The sequence below is a fragment of the Oncorhynchus nerka genome, linkage group LG23 (assembly GCF_034236695.1).
Source record: "Oncorhynchus nerka isolate Pitt River linkage group LG23, Oner_Uvic_2.0, whole genome shotgun sequence".
Lineage (NCBI taxonomy): Eukaryota > Metazoa > Chordata > Actinopteri > Salmoniformes > Salmonidae > Oncorhynchus > Oncorhynchus nerka.
The window spans coordinates 41,207,949-41,223,446 of NC_088418.1; the positions used below are offsets into that span (position 1 = coordinate 41,207,949).

The following is a 15,498-nucleotide window of genomic DNA, read 5'->3' on the forward strand; positions in this document are numbered from 1 at the left end:
GGACTTCAGGAAACAGCAGGGGGCGCACACCCCAATCTACATTGATGGGACCCCAGTGGAGAAGGTGGAAAGCTTCAAGTTCCTTGGCATATACATCACTGACAAACTAAAATTGACCATCCACAAAGACAGTGTGGTAAAGGCGCAACAGAGTCTGTTCAACCTCAGGAGGCAAAAATTTGGCTTGTCACCTAAAACCCTCACAAATGTTTACAGATGCACAATTGAAAGACCCCTGTCGGCCTGTATCACCTCTTTTTATGGCAACTGCACCGCCCACAACCGCAAGGTCTCTCTGGAGAGAGTGAGTGGTGCAAACTACCCGCCCTCCAGGACACCTACAGCAGCCGATGTCACAGGAAGGCCAAAAAGATAATCAAGGACATGACATCAACCACCCGAGCCACTGCCTGTTCACCCCACAATCATCCAGAAGACAAGGTCAGTACAGGTGCATCAAAACTGGGACCGAGAGACTGAAAAACAGCTTCTCTCAAGGCAATCAGACTGTTAAACAGCCATCTCTAGCACATTAGAGGCTGCTGCCTATATGCATAGACTAGGAATCACTGGCTACTGTAAGGAATGGAACACTAGTCACTAATAATGTTTACATATCTGGCATAACTCATCGCATATGTGTATGTACTGTATTCTATACTATTCTACGGTATCTTAGTCACTTAATGTTTACTCATCTCGTGTGTATGTACTGTTTTCTGTTTTCTATTCTACTGTATCTTAGTCCGTTCCTCTCTGACCATGATCATCCATATGTATATAGCCTTAATTCATTCCTACTTATATTTGTGTGTATTGGGTATATGTTGTGTAATTTGTTGGCTATGACTTGTTAGATATTACTGCACTGTCTTCTCTGTTGGAATCGCCAGTCCATCTGCTGCAGTTCATCAGAGAGTTCTGGCTAACTTCTCCAGAAGTCACAATGTCTTTCGTAGTTGTCACTTTCTCAGCAGCTCTGGATAGTGTCTGTTGTAATAGATATGTCAGGCGTACAGATGGTTGTTGCATAGAATAGATGCTTCCGTGGTTGTCAGTATTCTCACACTAGATTTACGTAATTTCCACCTGCAGACTTGTAATTCTATGTATAGAATTTGTTCTTTCTCTGTAGTGATCGATAGTCTCAGAGTTTAACCATTTCCAGCCATGTAGCCAACACTACACACTGTCTGGTCTCCTGGGCCTATAGCATTGTAGTTCTTAACCATTTCAACATATTTTCTGGTCTTCTACACCATTTGAGACATCCGGCTTATGAAAAACACTTTGCTAGGATAGTCTCGAATTGAGCTCATGCAGTTGATTCTCAAGTGATTGTACATTCGCCAATAGAACGGAGGGTACAGGCGATTTATCCACTCACCAAAGTAGTCTCTTCAGGTATCCCGCACTCAGGCCTCTGTAGTGTTGTCTCCTCCTTCTTCGAGTGTCAGAGAATTGGGCCGCGATAATCAATATGTCTTTCGCCTCCAACTCAGTGAAGTAGAAGTCTTCCTCCAAATGGAGGTTAGTGATAGCTATTCTGATGTCCAGAAGATCTTTTCGGTCATGCAATAGAGAGTATGCGGGGAAATATGATATATGGTTCTATGTAGAACCCTTCTTGCTTTCCAAAGAATCCATCGTGCCTTCAAAGAATCATCAAAGAACCCTTTCCTACAAAAACAGCTCATATGATGTTAAAGGCTCTAGGTAGAAACCTTTGCCTTACAAAGAATTAGTCTCTTCCAAAAGGGTTTCTTCAGATCCAAACGGTTCTTTGTAGATGCTGGGGGTTTTACAGCAGGAACACGGCTTAGTTTTTCCTAGAGGGGCTATGACAAAGCATTAAAATATCCTCCTCTCGTCTCTCAGCCCAGTGGGAAAGGAAAGCGTCTCCCTGAAGTCTACTGCATCGTCAGCCACCTGGGATGCTTCCACCTCTTCTCCAAGGTATAGTGTACTGTACTTCAGCCTCCTGGTTGCCACCGCTCATCCTGTTTCCCATCAAGCCCAGGATTTGTGCTGGCAACTCTTCCATTGCTGGCCCATCTCTCACACCTCTAGGCTACCTGCTGATCTCTCTGTCCTGCCGTGTGTGTGTGTGTCAGGTCCTGGATGAGGTGGAGAGGAGGAGAGCCCTGTCTCCAGCCCTGGTCCAGCCCTTTATGAGGGCCATTATGGAAGCTCCGTTCCCTGCTCCTGGCAGAACCATCACCATTAAAACCTTCCTTCCCGGATCTGGTACTGAGGTAGCTCCTTGATTTTACATTAGTCTCCAAAGAAGACTTCCAATAATATTACATACAGATGCCATGCAAAGTGTTTGAGTTGAAGTGTTCTATACTGCATCAGTTTTGTATTACTTAGTAAAATATGTCTCACTCTCCTCTTCTCATTATCTTTCTTTCCATGTCACTCCCTGTCTGTTTTTCGCTCCCCCCTTCTTTCTACCCACCAATCCACCTGTCTCAGGTAATGGAGCTATGTCGTCCGTCTGACTCTCGTCTGGAGCATGTGGACTTTGAGTGTCTCTTCTCCTGTCTGAGTCTGCGTCTGCTACTCAGGGTCTTTGGTTCTCTCCTGCTCGAACGTAGGGTCATCTTCACTGCAGACAAACTCAGGTGTGATGCCATTAGCCTGATAGGCTACTCAGCTACTGTATGGCAAAGTTAATAAGTAGAAATCAAAATAATTTGAGGTATTATTTGACAATTATATTTTATTTCAAAGCATCCCCAAAGAGGGTAGTGAAGCTGGGACTGTGGATTTTATAGATGAGAGGAAAAACACAAGACAGAATAAACAGAGAAAATAAAATAGTGGCTCAGCCTCATGGTTCAAATGTTTGTCTTCAGTGTGACAGGGAGATAATAAGTGATGCCTGCTGTTGTGTTGATTCTGTCCCTTTTAGAAACTGTTTATTTCTCTTTGGAAATAGCCTGTGAGAGCCAGAGATTAATAGGGTCACTGGGGTCAGTGTAGTAGAGAAGAGGTACGCAGAATGGAATGACACAGTTGTCCTAGAGCTGGGTTCCCCAACTGCCAGTCCACGGGTGATTATGGTACAAAATTTTACATTGATGGACATAAAAGACTGTAAAAAATAAAAGCAAATCAGCTTGAAGTGATTTTATTTGAGGAAATCTGTTCCAAAGTATTCCCACGCATAATAGAGAGATATACACTGAGTATACCATACATTGCACACACACCCGCACTCCCCTTTTTGTTTGCCCTCAGAACAGACACAATTCATCGGGGCATGGACTGTACAAGGTGTCAAAAGTGTTCCACAAGGATGTTGGCCCATGTTGAATCCAATGCTTCCCACAATTGTGTCAAGTTGGCTGGATGTCCTTTGGGTGGTGGACCATTCTTGATACACACGGGAAACTGTTGAGCATTAAAAACCCAGCAGGGTTACAGTTCATGACACAAACTGTTGCGCCTGGTTTGTCTTGCCCACACACCCTCTGAAAGGCATATATACACAATCTGTCTCAGGGCTTAAAAATCCTTCTTTAACCTGTCTTCTCCACTTCATCTACACTGTTTGAAGTGGATTTAACAAGTGCCATCAATAAAGGATCATAGCTTTCACCTGGATTCAACTGGTCAGTCTATGTCATGGAAAGAGCAGGTGTTTTGTATACTCAGTGTATGTGATCGTATACAAATGTAAGCAAGTTTGAAATGATTGGGTTTTAGTCAAATGTTATATCTGCTTGGACTATTTGTGGTCAATTTCCAGTTGACATATTATTTGTAATTATGTTCAGGCCCCCTGACCATCCGCTCAAAATAAAATCAAATGTCATTGGTTACATACACATATTTAGCAGATGCTATTGCAGGTGTAGAGAAATGTTTGTGTTCCTAGCTCCAACAGTGCAGTAGTATCTAACCATTCACAACAATACACACACATCTAAAAGTAAAAGAATGGAATTAAGAAATACAGTGGGGTGAACAAGTATTTGATACACTGCCGATTTTGCAGATTTTCCTACTTACAAAGCATGTAGAGGTCTGTAATTTTTATCATAGGTACACTTCAACTGTGAAGTGGGGGGCTGAGCAAGTTTGCACGTCGGCCATGAAGAACGAGAGCCCAAAGTCCTTGGTAGCGGACCACGTCGGTGGCACTTTGTTATCCTCAAAGCAGGCGAAGGTGTTCAGCTTGTCCAGGGGCAAGACGTCGGTGTCTGCGACGCAGCTGGTTTCCAATTTGTAATCCGTGATTGTCTGTAGACCCTGCCACATACATCTCGTATCTGAGCTGTTGAATTACGACTCCATTTTGTCTCTGTACTGACGTAATGCCTGTTTGATTGTCTTACGGAGGGAATAATTAAACTGTTTGTATTCAACCACATTCCCAGTCACCTTGCCGTGGTTAAATGCTGTGGTTCACACTTTCAGTTTTCCGCGAATGCTGGTCAGACCAGCGTTGCATAGACCTTAGCACGGGTACTTCCTGTTCGAGATTCTTCCTATAGGAAGGGTGGAGCAGAATGGAGTCGTGATCTGATTTGCCGAAGGGTGGGCAGGGGAGGGCCTTGTAGCCATCCTGGAAGGGAAAGTAACAATGGTCAAGAGTTTTGTAGTGCGAGTACTACAGGCAACGTGTTGATAGAACTTCAACAGTGTTTCCCAGCTACAATAAATAAATATTTGACACCACACTTTCTCACTAGTGGTGAAAATACTCATACAAACTTTTTAAAGAGCAACTGATGGCAATAAACATCTTCTCTGGTACAAAATGGCCTATGTGTCATCAATATGAGTCATTAGAATGTATTCTAATGACAAAATTGACTAAAAAGTTTAAATATGTAAAACAGATTTGCGAGATATTTAGGAGATTAAAAAATTGTCACAGAATGAAGGGTAACCATTTAAGTTTATTTGGGGTTGTTTTCTAATCCTGCGCACATACCCAATTTAATCATCAATTTGGAACGCCGCTGCATGCGACCCGAACGTATTGCCCATGGTCAATTTGGTTTGACATAATACATATAGGGCTAGTTACGGACCATCAGTACATTACACAATGTACATGGGACAATATTTTTCAATGTCAATAGCTCCAGATTTCAATGACTTAACCTCAAACCAAATATCATTTTAAATTGAATGACCCTGTTTTAGTGTGCAGCAAAGAATACAGCGAGTATATCATCAAACCTGTTGTGATTCAACTTGGAGGATAACTAGCCAACTGTTTGAACTTGAATCACTTACCATTTCTCTTCTCTGCAGTACTCTGTCTCAGTGCTGCCATGCGGTGGTGGCTCTACTCTACCCGTTCACCTGGCAGCACACCTACATCCCCGTACTGCCCCCTGCCATGCTGGACATAGTGTGTACCCCCACCCCCTTCATCGTAGGGCTACTGTCCAGCTCCCTCCCTCAGCTCACAGAGCTACCCCTAGAGGAGGTGAGACTACAACCCCTGTCTGGTGGTCGAAACTCAACAGGAGAATATATGTACTGTAGATATGTTTTGGGGTGCTGTAATCCACAAGGAATTGAAGTTTGATGGCCAGGACTCACACACCCTGTCTGCCTTCCCTACTCTCCAGGTTCTGGTGGTTGACCTTGGAAACAGTCGCTTCCTCAGACAGGTACTGTTTCTTCACTGATTACCCTGAAAGACACAAATTTAGCCTAGTTCTGGACTCAAATGCAGCTTCATTGAGTACACTTCATCTATGTCTATGATATTTAGCTAATCATGTATACTGTATTTCTCTTGAATTCCCATGTCAGCTGGATGATGAGGACACTATCCTGCCTTCTAAACTCCAGTCAGCCCTAGAGACAGTCCTGGAGAGGAGGAGAGAACTGGCGTCAGAGCGAGGAGGAGACGGTCCTAATGGTACAATTATACTGTTGTGATAACCCGCGCAACTGCTGCAGTAGAGAACCAGAGAGACAATTGACTCCTTTGATTACTTGTGATTGGCCGACGACAACAACAAGCTACACATGCCATTTTTGTGAAAAACCTGAGTAGCGGCATAATATGGCACTAGCCTCTGGCTCTGTGTGCCATGGCAAACAAGTTAGGAGATCAATGGAAGATGAACTAAAATGACGTAATTAAAGTTAATGAGAAAGGATAGGCTACAATGACCAAGAGCCAAAAGGTAGGCTGCTACTTAATACTCTGAATGGAGTTGTTGTAATTGTGTAGGATGGGGAAAGAGCAGCCTCAGTTAGCCTAACATGCTAGCTAGGTAGCTAGGTTACGTAGCTTTTCTACTGGGTTTGTCGCAGTCAAAACAATTACTATGGAATCAGATTGATGATAAATAACCTAGAAGTTAGCAGCTAGAAGTTAGTAACTAGTGTGATTCAGCTTGGTTGCTGCTGTCTCTCTTCCTCCTCCAAGCTGCCTGCACCTCACGCTACTTACACACACTGCATATGCACAGTGCCTCCCCCGCCTGCTGCTAGAATTCCTCTCTCCCTTGCCTGCTGCTAGAATTCCTCTCTCCCTTGGCTCTCGGCTTGTGCATTAACAGCTTAAGTTAATAGCCTACCTTAACTTCAATTAAACGCTGAGTCTCAAATAGCCGACTGTCACTTTGAATAGCCGGGCAATGGCACACATTTCAGCAAATAAACGCCTCTTTCAAATAAACGCTGGCAAGTAAGAACTGCTGAAATGCACAGTCAAAGAGGAGAATAATTATTCTGGCAAGGAAACGTATTTTTCCTTCTCGAAATAGAAGCATACTAAGACAAAAGAAATGTGACTGTGTGTAAATGCATTAGTGCAGCAAATGTTAGTCCTCTGTGGCTCAGTTAGTAGAGCATGGTGCTAGCAATTTCAGGACCAGTAAAAAAATGTATCCACTCTGCTGAATGACAATGAAATGAAACAATTAAGTATGCAAATTTGCTAAACCTGTGTGCATTAAGGATATAGATGCCTGGCTCAAATAGAAACGTGTCTCTAAGTGCCTGTTGTGTTTAGTGATTTAAGCAAATAAACACCAGGCAATTAATATACGTTTTATTGTCGCTAAAAATGGACTTTTCCTCTGGTTCACTCACTTGGACGGCTCAGATCAGGTCTGGGCCTGACCGGGTCTATACAGGGCTGGGTCTGGTTGTCCTCAGTGCCATTTGGACAGGGTCTCCATGTTTATTTATTCAGGTAGGGTCCGTGGAGGACATCCCCGGGTCCACCTCGGAACTGGAGTAACTTTTTAGACCCTTGAGATCATTAGTTTGAGGGAGACAGACCAGTGTTGGGACTGTAGCAATTTTGACTCTCTCTCTCACTCTCTCACACAGACTCTGGCCACCTCAGCACCGTTGTGTCCGAGGCCTTTGTGCGTTTCTTTGTAGAACTCGTCAGCCACTATCCACTCTTCATCACCCAAAGGGAGGTTGAGGCCTCCTCCCCCATCCCTTCTTCTTTCCAACGCGAGTCCTTCCGTAAGTCTGTCTCATCTAAGAGTATGAGACAGTTCCTGGAGGTCTTCATGGAGACACAGATGTTTGGACTGTTCATCCAGGAGAGAGAGCACCACAGACAGGCACTGAGAGGTACGGGTCAAAGTTCAGATTCAAAGCTTTATTGTCCAACTTTAGATAACACAAAGTTTGTTTGTTTTTCTACAGGACTGTTTGAGGTGAGGGTGCACGAGTATTTGGATTCAATTCATGGTAATGAGCATCGCAGGGTTAACAAGTTCCTCAAAGGACTGGGTAAGGATTACAACATTACATAGGAGAGTATGAACTGAGTGTTAATGGAGTGTGAGAAGACAAGCTGGTTCTCATATTGTTTAAGGGTGTACCTGTGCTTAAAGCTGGCATGTTCTTTGTTCTTTTTTTACCTCCAGGAAATAAAATGAAATTCCTGTCCAAAAAGTGATCCCCTCTCGACCGATAATCTGTTAAACCAGTAGCCTACATGCAGATGAAGATGGGACTGGACACATTAATGACTGAAGAACGAAGAGACCGACTGACAATGAGTTTATTGTGACTGAGGCCATGTCTAGACTTGACAGTTAATGCAGTTTTTGTATTCTGATCATGGAGTTCTGATCATGGAATTTCAAATAAATAATTACATTGTATTTAACCAGGGGAAATCGCTTTGAGACCTTGGTCTCATTTGCACATGTGCCCTGGTAACAATACAGAAATAAAATTATACACTATTTAAAACACCAAATTTAATAAATAGAAAATATTATATAAACAATCAAACAAAAACATTTATATATATTTAAAAAATCCCCAGCCTTTCTCCTAAATTGACCCAGAGACAACAGCACATTCAAATGATTATTCCACATGATAGGGGCCTGGTAGGAAAAGGCAGATTTACCCAACTCTATGGATACGCGTGGAGTCTCCATCAGTAACCAACCCTGTGATCTAATGTTGTAATCCGCATTTCTATATTTCAACAATGCTGTTAAGTAAATTGGTAGTTGTATTGAGTAAGGCTTCATAAATATAAACAGAATAATGAAGTGACCTCTGTGTTTTTAGCTAGGTCCAACCAACATAATGATAAAGGATGCAGTGGTGAGTGTCAAAACTGTCAGATGTTATAAAACAAAGTGTGCTTCAAAAACACTGGAAGCAGCATTCATGTATTTAATATCACCATAATCTAAAACAGGAACAAATGTAGCCTGAATGATCTGCTTTCTACTATTTAAATGAAAGGCTGGCCGTATTCCTATTAAGCCCAACTTAATTATTAATTTATTGACTAACTCGTCAACATGCTTTTTAAAAGATAGCATGCATCTACACCAACATTTAAAAGTGTCTACTGTGTCCACACTTTGTTCTGGCTGGCATTTATGAGGCCAGCAAACACGTTCCTCAAACGCTAGAAACATATTTCCTCCAACATTATAATGAAAAGGTAGCCATCTCTGAACACAATCAGACCACCTGTCTTTTCAATCCGATCCTCATATTCTGATAGCAGAAGTCGCATGTAAGTGTCAAGTGTAGACATGCCCTCAGGGACACATGAAGCCTGCAGTGTGTACATGATAGACTCAACAGAGAGAATCCTGTATACTGGGAGACTGTATAGCACAGCCTGTAGAGAGACTGGTATTGTACTATATAGTGTACTTATCCAGTCTAAATTATCCAAACTACATTTGAGGCCACATGAGGGCAGTAGTTCATTTTATTTTAACATGTATAATGTAATTGTTATGAGTGTGTCTGATTTGATGAATACAGACACTTTGCCCTGACCATTGTTCTTGTGAATGAGACTCTGGCCAGGATGCAATCAGATTGAGCGTTAGCCAGCATTGACCGATATCCGCATAGCAAATGTATTGGTGGTGTTGGAGGTGTAACTGCAGTATGAGCTGACATATCCGTGAGCGGCTGCTCTTGTGTGTCACAAACCACTCCGTTATTTATTATACCTATTGCATTAGAAGTTCAAAACTGCGCTAGAAAGTGAAGGCTCTATCGATCTTCGAAATAATGACTCTCAAATGTCAAACCATTGACGTTAGGCTAATGCATGTTAATTTGGATGGGGGGGACATGTATGCCTATCAATATATATTTTGTGTTTGAACTTGTAAAGTGGCTGTATGGGATTTGTCGGATTATAGTCAGGTGTGGTTTCATTGCATCCAATGGCAGTCTGCAATAAGGTAACGAAATAAACTGCTTGTGGATTTGACAGCTCTAACGCAATTCCACCTCAGATACCGTCAAAACAACTCTATGCTGATGTCAAGCTGATTGAAACTTGCCCTCTGACTGGATAATTATTTGCGGACAAAACCAACAGCTTTTGTTTCCCTTGAATTCCTTTGTTTATTTCAGTGTTGTGTACAATAAATGTTAGTACATTGAGGGTCTAAAAAACGGACAACTTCAAATGTACTGTATGAAGTTGAAGATGCATACTCATTCCTAGCATGCATGTTTGTCAGCCTACATATTCAACAGGCTACCTGGGATAAGGGAAGGTGCTGGGGATAGGTGTTGTACTGGGCATGTTTCTGGAGAGTAGGAGGACAGGAGAGTCCATGGGGTGACAGCTGATGGATGTCCATACAGCTGTCGTGTTGGACCTAGACATGAAACCCCTCCAGAGCTAATGCGGCATTCCTGTCAAACTCTGAAAATTCCAACTTGCTAACCTAGCAGGAAGAGTTGGTGAGTTTCCCACTTGGGAGGTACCAGAATCAACCAATAGGAAATAACTTGCGTTCATTTTAACTCAGAGGTCCTGAGTTTCCAACATAACATGAATGTGGCATAATGCCCTGCCTTTCTGCCATCCTAAACAAGCACAGCTTCAGTCTGCCACATAGACGTCTTCCTGCCACCTTTAAGCCTGCTAGCTAAGTAAAGCATTACATAACACAGCTGCTGACTGCTAAGTATACTGTTGTATTGTCTCAGCCTCCGGTCTTTACCCTTTGCCCTGTGAGCCAGCCTGTATGCCCCAAGGACATTCCACATCAACACAACAAACTCACAGCCACAAGTTTGCACCGTAAAGCTGTCGGAGGATAACAATAAATAATTGTACCATCAAATCAGACAGTGACGTCCATTAACATGCCTCAAACTCCTCCCAGGATGCAATGAAATATCACAATGTTTTGAAGAATCATCTGTTGAAAGAAGTCTGTTGACAGATGTTTGCCTCATTCCAGGATAAAATGATCTCTCCCTATAGCAGCCAGGTTGCTACCTGTTTATTCTATCCATGGCAGCATACCTGCAGTGCAACCACCTGTCTGTTTGTCAGCTTGTCAGTTGTGGATTACTGACAAGGACTCCTGGTTCTTAATGCAATGTAGCTGACCTGTTACTGAGGGCTCAATACAACATTAATACAGATGGAATTGGTTGTGCTGGGGTTTAGCCATGTGTAGACAACTGGGCTATAATATGGTGGCCAACATGTTGTCACGGGATACTAAGAGTGGTGGGTTGGAATCAGGCGCAGAGAGCAGGGTTCAGTATATCTTGATTTTATTCTCCGGCCAAAAAACGGTCACGCCAGCATACAGGGCGCATAGTAACAAAAGTAACAAAAAACAATCCCGCACAAAACAAGGGTGGGACAACCTACTACATAATTAAACTAAAATACACGCAGGTGAAACTAATAAGACAAAACCAACAGACAAACGAAAAAGGGATCAGTAGCGGCTAGTAGGACGGTGACGACCACCGAGCACCGCCCGAACAGGCAGGGGAGCCAACTTCGGCGGAAGTCGTGACAGTTCCCCACGTGAACGGCCCCACACACTGCGGCCCCAGCTTCCGACAGGGCAGGCGGAGGGCAGGTTTCAGGTCGAGAGCCAGACCCTGTCCCCCGGTGCAAACACGGGGGCCTCACTGCGGTGCTGGTCAGCGCTCCTCTTCTGCCGTTCTCCCGCTAACCTTAGCGAGTCCTGGACGGCTTTCCAGGTGTCCTTGGAGCGCTATACCCATTCCTCAACCACAGGAGCCTCGGTCTGGCTCTGATGCCATGGGGCCAGGACCGGCTGGTAACCTAACACACACTCAAAAGGGGACAAGTTAGTTGAGGAGTGGCATAGGTAGTTCTGAGCGAGTTCAGCCCAAGGAACATACAGTGCCCACTCACCAGGCCGGTCCCGGCAATAGGACCGCAGAAACCTGCCCACATACTGGTTTACGCACTCCACCTGCCCATTACTCTCGGGTGAAAACCTGAGATTAAGCTGACCGAGACCCCCAGTCTCTCCATAAGCGCCCTCCACACTCTGGACGTGAATTGGGGACCCCGATCAGAAACGATGTCCTCAGGCACCCCATAGTGCCGGAAGACATGGGTAAACAAGGCCTCCGCAGTACTTCCATGGGACAGGGGAAGGTCGGTAAGAAAGTCCACCGATAAGTGTGTCCACGGCCGTTGTGGAACGGGGAGGGGTTGTAACTTCAGGTGCCGAGGAGCCTTGCTCTGAGCGCACACTGAGCAGGAGGAGACATAAAATCTCAGGTCCTTAGCCAGCGTGGGCCACCAGTATCTCCCTCTAAGACTCCGCACTGTCCTCTCGATGCCAGGATGAGCCGAGGAGGGGAGAGTATGAGCCCACCGGATCAGCTTATCCCGGACCCCCTCGGCAGGTACTGAGTCCCCACTGGACAGTAAGGGGGGCTCTAACCGTGAGGCCCTCTCTATCTCCGTGTCCACCTCCCATACCACCGGTGCCACGGGACATGAAGGTGGAATGATGGGAGTTGGCTCAACGGACCGCTCCTCGGTATCATAGAGGCGGGACAGCGCGTCGGCTTTGGTGTTTTGGGAGCCTGGCCGGTATGAGATGGTAAACCAAAACATGGTGAAAAACATGGCCCATCTAGCCTGACGTGGATTTAGTCTCCTCGCTGCCCGGATATACTCGAGATTACGATGGTCAGTCCAGATGAGAAAAGGGTGTTTCGCCCCCTCAAGCCAATGTTTCCACACCTTCAGAGCCTTGACTACAGCTAACAACTCCCGGTCCCCCACGTCATAGTTTCGCTCCGCTGGACCGAGCATGCTCGAAAAGAAGGCACAAGGGCGGAGCTTGGGTGGCGCGCCCGAGCGCTGGGACAGCACGGCCCCGAACCCCGTCTCGGACGCGTCCACCTCCACTATGAAGGCTAAAGAGGGGTCCAGATGCGCCAACACGGGCGCATTGGTGAACAGCTCCTTCAAACGACTGAAAGGTCTGCCCGCCTCTGCTGACCAACGCAAGCGCACCGGTCCTCCATTCAGCAGTGAGGTGATGGGAGCAGCCACCTGACCAAAACCCTGGATAAACCTCCGGTAGTAATTGGCAAACCCTAAAAACCGCTGCACTTCTTTCACCATGGTCGGAGTCGGCCAATTACGCACGGCTGTAAAACGGTCATCCTCCATCACCACCCCGGGGTGGAAATACGATAACCCAGGAAGGAAACGGACTGTTTGAAAAACTCACATTTCTCTGCCTTGCAATGACACATGCGCCGCGCGTGTGGCAGAATAGATCAAGATGTCATCGATGTACACTACCACTCCCTGCCCGAGCAGGTCTCGGAGAATCTCATCTACGAAGGATTGGAAGGCGGCTGGAGCATTCTTCAACCCATATGGCATGACGCGGTACTCATAATGACCAGATGTAGTACTAAATGCGGTTTTCCACTCATCTCCTCCCCGGATACGTACCAGATTATACGCACTCCTCAGGTCCAGTTTTGTGAAGAAGCGCACCCCGTGAAATGATTCCACCGCTGTAGCGATGAGAGGTAGTGGGTAACTAAACCCCACTGTGATGGAATTTAGACCTCTATAATCAATGCACGGACGCAGACCTCCATCCTTCTTCTTCACAAAAAAGAAGCTTGAGGAGACGGGTGATGTGGAGGGCCGAATGTACCCCTGTCCCAGCGATTCAGCAACATATGTTTCCATCGCTACTCTGTCCCCTCCTGGGACAATGGATACACGTGACTCCTAGGAAGTGCAGCGTTCTCCAGAAGGTTTATCGCGCAGTCCTCTCGACAATGGGGTGGTAATTGGGTCGCCCTCTTTTTACTGAAGGCGATAGCCAAATCGGCATATTCAGAGGGAATGCGCACGGTGGAAACCTGGTCTGGACTCTCCACCTTAGTCACACCAACGGCACCTCCTATACACCTGCCTGAACACTCCTCTGACCACCCCTTAAGAGCCCCCTGTCGCCAGGAAATCACCGGGTTGTGTTGAGCTAGCCAGGGAATTCCCAACACCACTGGAAACGCAGGTGAATCTATAAGGAACAGACTAATCTGCTCCTTATGATCCCCCTGCGTTACCATGTCCAGCGGCACCGTAGCCTCCCTAACTACTCCTGACCCTAATGGTCGGCTATCTAAGGAGTGCACGGGGAAAGGTAGGTCTAACGACACCAGGGGAATCCCTAGCCTTAACGCGAGCCCACGATCCATGAAATTCCCAGCTGCGCCTGAATCTACTAGCGCCTTATGCTGTAGAGAGGGAAAAAACCCAGGGAAAGAAGTTCCGACAGGAAGCTCTGGGTGAGTCTGGTGCTTGAGTCTGGGGAAAACCACAATCCAACAGAGTAACAAAAAACAATCCCGCACAAAACAAGGGCGGGACAACCTACTACATATAGGGAAGCTAATTAAACTAAAATACACACAGGTGAAACTAATAAGACAAAACCAACAGACAAACGAAAAAGGGATCGGTAGCGGCTAGTAGGACGGTGACAACGACCACCGAGCACCGCCCGAACAGGCAGGGGAGCCAACTTCGGCGGAAGTCATGACACATGTCTACATGTATGACATTCCTGTAAAAAACTGAGCTGGTATTCACCCTTGACATGCATTATATTCCTTTTTTTACCATTCATTTGTAACATTGGAAAGGAATTGAACAGTTTTAAAAAAGAAAGCGGGCTGTAAGCAACAAGGGCCACCAACTCGGTGCTATACAAAGCACACTATTACAGCCCATTAAAAGCACATTACAAAGGCATCCTATGCTGCTCCTGACATACCATAGATTTTCCACAGCCAAACTTTATTTCCAGAGTGAAGTCATAGGGTGCGGGATAGCCCTTCTCCAAAGTTGTGCACTATGAGGAGAATAGGGTGCCATTCGGTATGCAGATTACTTAATTACTTGATTTAAGGGAGGTAGGGAAGATAACTAATCTGCAACTACTGTATCATCAATCAATTACTATTTTATTGAATCTCTCTGTAGTGAATTGTACATGAAGTATGTCTCACTGTGTCTTGGTATGTACTGTTGCCCACTTTACTGGCTCAAATAGCCAACCAATCAGCCTGTTACTAACCCTTAGTAAACATTTGGGGAAGAAATTGTGTTTGACCAGATACAATGCTATTTTATAGTAAACAAATTGACAACAGACTTTCAAATCAAATCAAATCAAAGCAGGCTCTAACCAATAATGAAAAAAAGGTATTAGGTGGACAATAGGTAAGTAAAGAAATAAAAGAACAGTAAAAGACAGGCTATATACAGTAGCGAGGCTATAAAAGTAGCGATTTCCATGTAGATATGATTAACACAATGAAAATAGTCCGGGTAGCCATTTGATTACCGGTTCAGGAGGCTTATGGCTTGGGGGTAAAAATTATTGAGAAGCCTTTTTGTCCTAGACTTGGTACTGCTTGCCTCTGACCGCAAGGCACTACAGAGGGTAGTGCGTACGGCCCAGTACATCACTTGGGCAAAGCTGCCTGCCATCCAGGACACCTACACCAGACGGTGTCAGAGGAACGCCCTAAAAATTGTCAAAGATCCCAGCCACCCCAGTCATAGACTGTTCTCTCTACTACCACATGGCAAGCAGTACCGGAGTGCCAAATGGTTACCTGGACTATTTGCATTGTGTGCCTCCTCCCAACCCCTCTTTTAACACTGCTGCCACTCTCTGTTTATCTTTTATGCAAAGTCACTTTAACCATACCTAC

General features: G+C 45.1%; 1 protein-coding gene across 2 annotated transcripts in view; it reads left to right on the forward strand.

Moving 5' to 3' along the window:
- The window catches only part of LOC115106840 (DENN domain-containing protein 2A-like), a 41,337-nt gene extending 31,404 nt beyond the window's left edge, over nt 1-9,933 (forward strand). The window contains exons 10-18 of one of the 2 annotated variants that reach the window (XM_029629982.2): nt 1,879-1,956; nt 2,115-2,255; nt 2,479-2,627; nt 5,275-5,452; nt 5,598-5,639; nt 5,785-5,893; nt 7,321-7,575; nt 7,651-7,737; nt 7,875-9,933. In XM_029629982.2, the coding sequence (XP_029485842.2) occupies nt 1,879-1,956; nt 2,115-2,255; nt 2,479-2,627; nt 5,275-5,452; nt 5,598-5,639; nt 5,785-5,893; nt 7,321-7,575; nt 7,651-7,737; nt 7,875-7,906 (1,071 nt within the window). In that variant the 3' untranslated portion in view covers nt 7,907-9,933. Of the gene's footprint in view, nt 1-1,878; nt 1,957-2,114; nt 2,256-2,478; nt 2,628-5,274; nt 5,453-5,597; nt 5,640-5,784; nt 5,894-7,320; nt 7,738-7,874 lie in introns of both variants that reach the window. The other variant, XM_065008119.1, reaches the window with a different exon arrangement.
- Nucleotides 9,934-15,498: the final 5,565 nt, after the last annotated feature.